This window comes from Clinocottus analis, unplaced genomic scaffold (assembly GCF_023055335.1).
Source record: "Clinocottus analis isolate CAN_PGR_092001 unplaced genomic scaffold, fCliAna1.0.p SCAF_9, whole genome shotgun sequence".
Lineage (NCBI taxonomy): Eukaryota > Metazoa > Chordata > Actinopteri > Perciformes > Cottidae > Clinocottus > Clinocottus analis.
The window spans coordinates 3517900-3530445 of NW_027176251.1; the positions used below are offsets into that span (position 1 = coordinate 3517900).

Sequence of the window (12546 nt, forward strand, 5' to 3'; positions counted from 1 at the left end):
ATATATATATATATATATATATATATATATATATATATATATATATATATATATATTTCTATACACCAGGGCACAGTTGTCAGTGATATCCACCTTTAACAGTCTTGACTCCAATGATTTAAAATGCATTAGCCTTGAGTTTAAAGCTCCATGTCTGCCAGCTGCATTATTTTCCAACTAGTACAGCTTGTTAACGTGTCTTTCAACAGTCCACATCAAACTAACTCCATATAAAACACCCTTCCCACCCAAACCACAGGGAGCGTCTGCTCACTTTTATAGCATGACAAGGACCGGTAGGAATCCTTCACACACAAACTAAACTCTGTGTCTGTGGTGTTTTTGCTCTCTGTTAGGTAGAGAAGCACAATGGAGCTGAAACCTCTGCTGAAGAAGCTCGGCTCAATACTCCGCGCCGTCCTCACGTTCGCCTTTGCTCTGCTGGTCCTGGGCGTGATGGTGTGGGCTTACGTTGCCGGTTTCCAGTTAGTGACCTCCATGTATGGAATCATCTCCTTTGGCTTTTATGGACTACTCCTCTCACTCCACGTGTTGGTCCAGAGCTTATTCGCCTTCATCGAGCACCGCCGGATGAAGGCTCGCTCAGACCCGTGCACCTTCACCAAAACCATCGGCTTCACTATATCCGCTTTCCAGGAGGACCCCTCGTATCTCCGAGAGTGCCTCAACTCCATCAGGGCCCTCAAGTATCCTCCGGAGCTGCTCCGCATCATCATGGTGATCGACGGGAACTCGGAGGACGACCAGTACATGATGGACATGTTCAGGGAGGTGTTCGCGGACCAGGACCCTGGCTTTTGTGTGTGGAGGAACAACTACCACACGTGGGACCCCACCCAGGCCCGGCCGGCGGCGGAAACGGGCCCCGGAGCAGACGCGGATGATACCTTCGCTGAGGATCCACAGCGGAAAGAGGTAGAGCAGCTGATCCAGAACAAGAGTTGCGTGTGCATCATGCAGAAGTGGGGCGGCAAACGGGAGGTGATGTACACCGCGTTCAAAGCACTCGGGTCATCAGTTGACTACATACAGGTATCTATTTTTCTATAACATCCTATTCCTTCAATGTGAAGACACTTTTATACGATTTCTTTTTAAGGACTGAGTCCTGTCCTCCCTCCCCAGGTGTGTGACTCCGATACCAAGCTGGACTCTCTGGCCACCGTGGAGCTGTGTAAAGTGTTGGAAAGTAACCACAAGTACGGCGCCGTGGGAGGAGATGTGATGATCCTCAACCTGAAAGACTCTTACATCAGCTTCATGAGCAGTCTGAGGTACTGGATGGCGTTCAACATCGAACGGTCCTGCCAGTCCTTCTTCAACTGCGTGTCCTGCATAAGTGGTCCTTTGGGTAAGGGACATCCATGAGATGTTCATCAAAGTATTCATTCTACATGTCAAGCAGTAGAAATGGCTTTAAGACGCTGTTGTAAGTCATTGTCACTCATTCCTGAATTGTCCCGTGAAGGTCTGTACAGGAACGATCTCCTCCAGCAGTTCCTGGAGTCCTGGTACAATCAGACGTTTTTGGGAACTCACTGCACATTCGGTGACGACAGACATCTTACCAACCGGATGCTGAGCATGGGCTTCGCCACAAAGTAAGACGCCTGCACCAGATGCGACTATCTTCTCGGGGCAATCTCTGCCGTGATGATAAAGGTTTCTCATGCCTTATTCTTTCCGACCATCTCCTTTAGATACACAGCCCGCTCCAAATGCTACACGGAGACACCCGCTCAGTTTCTGCGCTGGCTCAACCAGCAAACTCGCTGGACCAAATCGTACTTCCGCGAGTGGCTCTTCAACGCCATGTGGTGGCACAAGCACCACCTCTGGATGACCTACGAGTCCATCGTCTCGGGCGTTTTCCCCTTCTTCGTCACCGCCACCATCATCCAGCTGTTTTGGATCGGCACGCTGTGGGACATCCTCTGGATCCTGTGCTGCATCCAGCTGATCGGGCTGGTGAAAGCGGCGTACGCCTGCATCCTGCGCAGAAACATGGTGATGGTGTTCATGTCCCTCTACTCGGCCCTGTACATGACCAGCCTGCTGCCCGCTAAGTACTTTGCCATCATCACCATGAACAAAAGCAGCTGGGGGACATCAGGCAGGCGTAAGATTGTTGGAAACTACATGCCCCTCCTCCCTCTGTCAGTGTGGGTAGCCATTTTACTAAGTGGGCTCGGTTACACGATATACAAGGAGAGCCGAGAGGACTGGACGACTGCAGCGAAGCTACTAGAGATGAGGTTCATCATCTTCGGCTGTGCGGCGTACGTGTTCTACTGGACGCTCATGATGGTCCTCTACTGGGTGTGGTTTCGCAAGTCATGCAGGAAACGTGCCCAAAAATACGCATTGAGTGCGTAGCTCCAAAGGGACCTGGAAAGAACTAAGAGAAGGAACATTATTTATTCAAAGTCAACCGTTGACTTTATTTTATGAAGTTGGTTTCATTTATTTATTTTGTCCAACATTTATTGTACTCATGGATAAATATTTTTTATATTTATAACAAAAAGACCATAAATATATTTAAAGGAAGACGTTTTGATTCATGTATGGAGGTGTTGCACATTTAAAGGATACTGTACTGCGGGCTGTGGGCCCGTGCGTTTCTCAGGTTTCTCTTTGTAAGATTATGTGGACGAGTTGGCCTTCCATCAGATATTTGTTCATGATATCGAAAGTTGGGAAAACTGTAGGTTTGATTAAAAAAAATAATATTTAAAGATGGGCAATGAATCTTGGTCTATGTATGTTTGTTTTTTTTAAAAATATGTCCATGTGTGTGAATAGAGAACATTTGAACAACACACTGAACTCCACTTGCTTGACTGTGTCAGTTTATGACCGTACATTTAACACTGTTGTTGTTACTGCACTGGACCCTGGATGACACTTTCTGCAGCGTTGCACATTTACTTGAAAATACAAACAATGAGAGTTAACGTGTTGTTTCTCGATGAGAAAACTGGGCAATGATAATGATGGTTGTGGATCAAAATATAGAGTCCCTTACTGAAACCTGAAACCTTTAAGAAGTTGCTGTATACCTACTAGTATGTGTGTAAGATGCACGTTGTTTAGTGTCGTTTTACAGAAGGAAATGGACAAATGTATTGCTTAGAATTGTAGATATATATATATATATAAAGATTTGTTGTAATGGTTGTGAATTGTCAGAAAGAATTTTATGGTTTTGGGAGCTTATATAGAAATTAAAAATTAAAATATATTTTCTCATGTGTACTGTCCTGTTTTCTTTGAAAACATTTACTGGAAGAAAAACTTGACTTCAGTGCACAATTACACTGAGCGCAAGGGCAAATATAACTTGACCTGCAGTTGGGCCTCATGTGACACACCGGCCTCCTAAACCCAAACCCTTCCTCAGCGTGAGCGTTAGCATCTTCGCTAACATCAACAGGTGTGGCTGTGAAAGTATAATCAAAGTTACAATCTTGTGTTCTTATAAAACAGATGTAAAACTGCAGGATTGCAGGGGTCAGGCTAAGTTCCAAGAATACGCACGATGTAAAGTCACATTTATAAATGTGCAAAGTACATTCTGATCAGAAGACAAGAAAGGAGAGGTTTTCATGTACAAGTATAGCTTTTATATCTTTGTTTCCACAAGTTCTGACCGTCTGCAAGTTCATAAGGACCATTATTACTTTCCCTCTAGCCCGGAAACTGAGTTTTGCTGATTTAAAAACAAACACAGCCATCCAAAATGATATAGTATGGAACTATAAGAGGTAAGACTGAGAGTGACAGCTCTGTCTGAGTTGTCGGAGGCTGCGACACCCGGTCGAGGATGCTGAGTGTGGACAACTTGTCCTTTTAAAAAAAAAACAAATTGCAGTTTTTCGGTTGGCTGGTGGACAGCCTCACAGAATAGACGGTCTAGTTGTGCAAACTTGCGTTCACTTGTCACTAAAGTTAACTTTAAATATTATGTTCTCGGAGTGAAATCATGAAAACAGGAACATTTATTCGTTGCAAGGAAGGAGCAGAGTCAGAAGTACAACATGATAGACAAATTGCATATCCAAGACTGCTCAAAGATCTCTCAAAGAACCGCCTCTTAAATACTCATCATGACCCACTAACAGAAACCCTCATGACGTCTTCGGCCTAATCGGGAACTTTCCCCTCGTCCCATAGAGCGGTTTGTGAGGAATGGTCATACGATAACAAAGGAACTGCTCGTTCTTTCAGACAGAAACATGCAGATTCCCATGTCTCACTGCTATCAGGAGACATGCTGAGTTTGTGTGTAAGATTACACAGAGACAGTAAGATGAGGAGTCTGAATATAACAGTGAAACAGTAAATGATTAAGCGTGGATCATTTTTATTTCAAACATACAACTTCTATAAAAAGTTAATATGTTACAATAAAACCTAAATGGAGCTCAATAGAAAAAATATTCCATGTGGAGTTGAGACGCTTGTGTCTCGTGTGATTTAAGAAGTGTAATTATCATGTAAATGTATGCTCAGTATCAGAGTGAAGCTTATAGGATCTAAGACAAGGAACCTGGAGGTCAGCACTTTTCATCACCTTTAAGGAAAAGTTATGGCTTTTCTGAGAAACTACGATAAAAGGAAATATTAAAGGCTGCTTACAGCATTTTAGAGAGCAGTAAAGGTGTAACGAGAATTATTCCTTGTTTTGTAATACTAAACAAACGGTGGTGAAGCCGTGGCGTCGTCGCTGGAGGAGGAGCAGAACGGTCACAATCGCACCGACAATTTGATGCAGTACAGGTTTATGTTCAGTACAAAAAATAACGTCACTTACAAAGTGTCACCGGGTGCTGAAATATCAGTGGCTCTTCACCATAAAGATCACCCGAAAGAGCATTTATTCTTCAAATGTCAAGGGCACTTTAGTCAATTATCTTTATGTGTCTGGGCGAAGGACATTATGTACATTCTGATGTGAGGTGTGGATGAGGATGGAGAGTTCATGTTAATGGAGACAACTCCGCGGCTAAAAATAGGGATTGAATAAATAATGAGGGGAAATGTGCTTGGATATGATTTGTGATATAATTTTATACAGCAATGAGCTCACGACTGCAGACACTCACAAGGACATTACACTTGTTTTCTTTACTATTCTGCAGGCAACTGGTCATTCAATTCATGATGCTGTGGTTCATTTGCCCAGTATCCATGCGACTGACCGCACAATAATAATGCTTAGACTATTGATGAATGCTTCATGTGACACCTTTGACACCTAAACATGTGTGTCTTGCTTTTGAATGTTGATCCCAATGTCCACAGATGTTGAGTCTGAAGAGAGAGACTTTCAAAATATAAGAGCCAAAACCAAACGTGAGGTTGAATATCGTCCACAAAGAAGCAACGGGAATCAAATGGAAGAGGGAAAGCATGCAGGGCAAACTGAATTCATGCGTCGGGGATGCATTGTTCAATTTAAATTAGGTGGAATGATGAAATATGATCCAAGTCTGCAGATCAGTCATCTTCAGGGTCATTTCAAGTCATGGCAAGGTGGTTTATGTTATGAAGAGGAATTTCACAGCTCTGTTAAATTCACTATGAAGGTAAAAAGCACACATAGAGCGTTTAAAGGAATTCAGGGATGAGCTCTTGCATGACCAACACTTACAATTAAGTAAGATTCAACCTTCACAGCCCGCTGCGCTGGACTCCTCACATTTTTATCAATGCAGAATCTGTTTCCACCAAAAAAAAAACAAAGATAAGGGAAAAGACCAAACAAGTGATTACAAATATACCAACTTTTTTTTATTTTTCTCCTTTCTTTTCTTCAAATCTATATCGTGTGTCCTTACGTCGGTAGTCATTAGTAATATGTTCAAGATACAATATTGTAAGTCCCAGAAACCCTCACATCAGATGAGGAAAAACTCAACAAAAATAATCTTTAAGTGGAAAAAATTTGAAAAAAAACCTCAGGGAGCGTAACTGAGAAGAGATTTCTCCCCCAGGATGAACAGAAGAGCAATAGACGTTATGTGTACCGAATAAAAAACATAATGAAATTACAACATAGTCAATCCAAATTATATATATAATGAGAGCAGTAATAAGAAGTAGGAGCTGAAATAATAATAGCTCATAATGTAATACTACAAATAGCAGCAGCAGCGGCTATAGTAGAGTGAGAATGACAAAAATCAGCATTAATAGTGGCAGTTATTATAAATAAATTATCACAAGGACCCTTTTTCTGCACAAGTACTTTTTTTATTGTACTTAAAGCACATTTTGCTGCTCAACCTGCACTTCCACTGAAGTTATTATTCTACATCACATTCATCCGGGTGTCAAATGAGGCTCTGAGATGAGTTGTTTCTGTTCAGCGCAACTGATGGAAGCCAGACCAAAACGTAGCATAATATTGTAGTCCTGGAAGGCATCTTATGATATGCTTATTAAGAAAAGTAGAATCACTCCTCTCCGCTGTTGCGCAACGGTAAACTTTGACTAAATGCAACACCACCATCAGCAAACACTATCTGCCAGTGAGTCAGGACCACTGATGGCAGTTAAGACAACTCTCGTTTGCCAGACGTAAACATTTTCTCATAAGAGTGAAAGTGTCTGGATTTGCTTAAGAGCAACATCAGTGTTACTCATAAGTTTTCCCTGGACCTTCCCACTTTTGGCCTCAATATCAGTAGATATGTCGTCTAAACTATGAACCGGTAAATGTGCCTCTCAAAGATCTGAGCTGATTCTCTCTCCCACACACACACACACACACACACACACACACACACACACACACACACTATTTCGATCCCGTTACCTTAATGAGTCAGGGTAAAACATTTTGGGAGCAGACCAACAGTCTGACGAAGCCAAACATCACTTCCACTCTGTGTCTGTTTCCAATTAGCTCGCCCCCCCCCCCCCCCCCCCCGCCCTGTCTGAGCCACCATCTCTGACATCAAGGAGGAGGAACCGTTTCAGCTGGCGCACATGTCGGAGCTCAACTTTGAGCTCTTACAAATGGGAAGGAAAATTATGGACCACCAAGTGTTGTGTCATGCTTTCCCACCAAAATGCAGCTCCTCCAGAACACGTATAAACTTCATGCGTCATAATTAGTACAAGATGATCACCATTGTGGATGGATGGATGAATACTTTGATGTCCTTGCTCGACATGGCAACACAATACAACATCCTACAAGTTTGTTGTCTTTGTTTGATTGTTGGAGGGGTTGTGGTTGCCGTTACCAAAGCAGTATTTTCGAAGAGTTATGGTCTATACTTTGATTATTTTCCTTTTACTTCTCTTTCTGTACTGCAAACAATGAATCTGAATGAGGCATGAGATAATAAATAAATGTACAGAATAGAAATGAAGAACTCTGGTAGATCGTACAGTCATTTTTGGTGCACATTATTTGGACAAATTAGACTGAGGGTTTAGTTTAGTTTCTTAACTGGAGCCTCATTAGCACTTTAGCGCTCGCTAATCTAATTTATAATCCTTTAGTATTGGAGTCACTTTTGCCACTTTCCAGACTTTTGGGCACAAACCTTACATTTACCACTTGTTAAAGATGTGGCAAATTGGAATAGTTACATCGTCAGAGGCAAATCATAACAGTTTACCATTAAGATGATTAATACCGGCCCGCGTATCAGTGAGCAGAGACAACAACATTCTCTGGATGTCTGGGCTCGCAACCTCATGTTGGCACTTTTTATCCATCATCATATGAATCTCAATTAGTGTTTAAGGGAGGAGGCATCAATGGGGTGTCAAGATCTTTCTGAGATTATCAACCTCACACATGAAATACTTAATAAAGTAATAGGAAAGTGGTTTTGTTAAGAAAGGAGCATTGGTTGCGATGTTTGGGTCTGTTTCTTTAAATCATTCCTTTTACGCTGGTAATACTCTTTCTTTTTTACTTCTATTCAATCTGGTTCCTTGATTTCTTAATGTACGGTCCATTTCCGGTCCATTTTGGGGTGTTCCCTAAGTTTGCCGAGAGGGCGTTAATGAATGAGACGCTCTCGGGGTCTGCTCCAGCACGCACACTCATACTGGTGGAGCTCCGCATCACTTCCTGGAATTTGCGCAAAAACATAGTTTGAAGCTCAATTGGACATCAACCAGAAACCACAACTTTCTGAAGTCACTGTCTGGAGGAATGTTTTTTTCAGCTGAAACCGTAGTCCCCCCTTGGGATTGTCAGTCATTGAGCATCATTTCCCAAAAATGGTCCAACTGAAATATATCGATGAGGGAAACATTGTCGAGTTTGCCGCCCCCGTAGGATGAATGTGTTCATTTTTAAAAAAAAGTGTTAATTCACTGCCCTGATGAGACTCATCACTACCTGAAACTCTGTCACTGTAATAATACCAACATCCTAAAATATCCTCATCCAGGTGATTTAAGAACTAATTTGGCAGAATGGAGTTGGTCACTTCAGATTATTTCTGCCTGAGATACTGTTTGTGACACATATACACACCTGGGCCGGAGAAACACAACTGATGATTATAACACATATTTTCCAAAGGTCAGTAGTGGGGAAAACTCTTTTTCTACATAATATCTTATTTAAAGTGTTTTCAGATTATAACGAATTGGAACACAACACGCAAATAAATGTGCTGATTGATTACTTCTATGATAACGTCTGTATGATGTGTCAAACATGTCAAAGTTTTATTTAAGTAGACTTCTGACAAAAGGAATGATTTATGGCCAAGGTGAGCGTGCTGAAGAACCTTTTATGACGTATAATCTCAGTGACGTTGAACGAGTCGAGGGCCAGAGTGCAAAGTGCCAAGAGGGGCTCATATAATCTGGACTATACAGCAAAAAAAAATAAAAAAATGCAGATATAATTTCACAACCTAAAAGTGTTTTCCTGCCGTACGGCATGCAACAATACATCATTGGTTTCTACGGCAATGGGGCAAGCCAGTGGAAAGAAACACAAGCAATCTGCCCATTAAATGACAAGCTGAGCGTTGAGTCATTTCTTGCTATATTTAGACGCGCCACAAGTGCTTTATAAGACTCAAAGGTCCCGGTCAGTCCTCACTTGGTGTTTTCTCCAGAGATAAGACATCGTTAATTTGGGGAGAAAATGTGGGCTTCAAAGGCAGTATTTACCTTTTTTTTTTTTACGCCCAAACAGATTGTTGCGGTGAAAAACAAATACGTATCTTTAACCAAATATTTGTTTCCAACTCGTTTTTGTTGGGAAAAAAAAGGGATTATCAATGATACCATGTTAAACTATTATTGCTTATCAATACTAACCCCCAACATGAAGTAATTAGAGGAAACAAAGATCAAGCACACAGACATTAGGATTGAAGATGTAATCAGTGATATATATGTTTTATTTATACTGTAATATGACAGCGTATCCTCATATAATTGTTCCAATGATGGCTTACGGAGAGAAACTATTTTTTTTTGGTGTGGAAATATTTTCACAGTCAAAACAACACAGGTATAATGTTAATTAGTGGGATTCTTCATGTCCGCCCCGTTAACTTCAGAAGAACCGGCGCCAGTACGTCTGGCAACACGAGATAATGTCAGAATGAAGCGGTGACCCCTTCTTCTTTTATATGTCATTTGCATTGCATCACGGCATCAAGTTAGAATATCTGGAGTCATGATTTTTCTAACAACCCAGATAAGGACGAGGCCTTCTCTTCATGCGAATAAAATACCTTTAATTTCGAGGTGTTCTCTCTCTCCGTCACGAGTCCCTTTTACATTAAGAATGGGTGGTCTCCAGCGAAAGGCCGGCACTGTATTTGTGTGGGGCGATGCCGACAAGAGCAGCCTGTGCCTGGGTTTGTCCGATATCTCCTTCTTGTACCTGGAACCACCAACCACTGTTTCATTCTGTTGCCCCGCAGTTATCAGAAGGAAACAGGAGGTTCTCAGCAACTATGTGACGAGCAAGAAACAGGTAAAAATACTTTGCAGCAGAGCGTTCATCAATAACATGATTGTTTGCTGTATGGTTCGTGTAATATCGTGAAGGTTAAGGTTCACAAACACGCTGGTCTCTTCCTCCGTGGACACCAACTCACTCGGAGGGAAGTTACTGCAGCTCAAAGATTAACATCAAGCATTGGTGGCATGCAGGTTAACAAGTTTCTGGTGATCACACATTCATTTGGAAAGTACGGATGACATAATAAAAAGATGGGTCATTCTGTAATCCAGTGTATGAAGTAATATAATATGTCTATATACTTTACTGCATCTGGATCTGTGTCACAAGCAGCACGGACGATGTACCCGCCCGATTCGGATAGACGGCAAATTGAGTCGACAGGTGATGTGTTGCCAAGGCAATATACTTTGTGCTGGAGTTTTAAGAGGAGAGAGGAGCTAGTAAAAAGATTCACAGCCACCTCGTGAGGACACACCATATCTATCAAGTGGGTCAACCCAAGCCACTGGGCGAACGAAATCAGAGGCGTTTGTGGTCATTCTCCCAAATAGATCCCGCCTCTTTTCTGGGAGGATTTGTGTGCCGTGTAGGTTATTTGGAAGGTTTGACGATTCACAATACTGTAGACGGGTGGCAGCCAGAGTTCAACGTGACGGACGCCAACGAGGAAGGCTCGAGCATGTTGTGATATAAAGTTTTTAACACAAAAAAAAACATAGTGTGATTGATGACAATGAAGCTTATTTAAACAACACAAATCAAATTGAGCAGCAAAATGTTTCATAGTTAGAGATAAAAAGAAGAAAAGAGAGCATACGTCGCAGAAATGAATACATCATATATTTATAAACACATATGAATACATATATATATATATATATATTATATACTAATTGTGTTTTTACAACATATATCACAGGCACAAGCCGTTACTGTCTTTTTGTCGGCACAGCATTAAAACAATTTCAAACTCTTTGTAAATAACAAAAACAATTGTATTTGGCGTGTAAACTTACACTTATGAATATATAATTTGTCCAAAACATAAAATGTAAGATATATGCCCCTCCCCTCAAAGTTTCGGTCATAGCTAAATAATCCAAACACGTTCATAATATAATGTCAAATCTTTGTACAAAACATTGCTAATATACTTTTAGGCACAGTGTCAGGTTGAGCTGTGCAAAAGGTAGAATTCATATCGAAATCAAATCTATTAAACGTTACCACAGTGTCAACGGTAATACCCAAAGAGAGAACTCAGTGTTTATACATCACACAACATTGCAGTGGTGCAGAACAAGTGCAGACATTACATATTGTTACACAATCTAATGTAGGTTATCTTTAATGATCTAATGTAGAATGTAGATACACAATCCTAGTGTCACGTAAACTAAATAATGCCAATGCAGTTCCTCTGCACGTAATCAGCAATACAAATGGAAAGTGTTGTGTTGGGGTGAGAAAGTGTGACGGGGAGATTAGAGTGTAAAATGAAAAGGCAAAAGTCTAAAATGAGTATATTGACGCGTATCAGTGACTTCTTCACATTTTTCCTCTTGGAAAGTGTTTTGATGTCACACTGTACAAAGTACAAAAGGATAAAGAGAATATGTGATGTACACCAGAGGGCTTTCAGCTTTGTGCGTCCACTCTAACAAATAATTTATTGTCAAATAACAACTATGACTCAAGTGTTACATTCACAGTGAATATGTATGTTGCAATAGATGTACTTCCCCATCCTCACATGATTCAGATTTGTGTTTGGAGATGTTGTATTTCGTTTTAGCAACCGAATATTCTCTGTACCACAGCCCCGATGTGACACCATCCAACTGGAACAAGAAAGTTCAAGCTGAACATCATCCTCTGAGGATTTGGGTGTCTTCTTCTTCTTCTTGTGCTTTCAAACATGGAATGTATAGTGTGTGTGTGCGTGTGTGTGTGTGTGTGTGTGCGTGTGTGTGTGTTGCTGCCTCCTTGTGGTCACATGAAGGCTTGACCGTCCCAACTGGCTGCATCAAAGTATTTTGTGGGATATTGCATTTAAAATAGGACTTCAGTAAAAGTGCAAAGGTGTTAAACAAAATGTTCACAACATATCAGATGCAGAATGCTACCGTTCAGAGTGTTGGATCGTTTTACATTATTTTTCACATGATTCATCTCGATGACTTAAAACACATTTCAATGCAGCAGATTTGTTGAAGCTGGTGGAGGTGGAGCTCATGTTAACTACACACTGTTAGCAGTGTAATGAGAAACATTTTAATGGCTACTCCTACATTTTGTATGCTAAATCAAAATATATATAAGGAAGCTAGTAACTTTAGCTGTCAGATAAATATAGTGGAGTAAAAAGTCGACAAGCGTCTCAAAATTGTACCGACAGTCAGTGAGTGAACGTAGTGATTTACTCTCCATCACTGTCACACAGTGTTGCCTGGGCGCCACTGATAGAGGTTAGCATCCTGCCCTCTAGTGGGGAACGGAGTCACACACAGGCTTTCTGTAAAGAATGACGTAAGGCTCGAAGAAGACCAGAGGATTGA

General features: G+C 41.3%; 1 protein-coding gene across 1 annotated transcript; it reads left to right on the forward strand.

Moving 5' to 3' along the window:
• The first annotated feature begins 369 nt into the window (after positions 1-369).
• has1 (hyaluronan synthase 1) lies at positions 370-2397 on the forward strand. The gene is made up of 4 exons (XM_068569714.1): positions 370-1053; positions 1147-1372; positions 1490-1622; positions 1722-2397. Exons 1-4 carry the CDS (start codon positions 370-372, stop codon positions 2395-2397), a joined length of 1719 nt encoding a protein of 572 aa, XP_068425815.1.
• The last annotated feature ends 10149 nt before the right edge of the window (positions 2398-12546 follow it).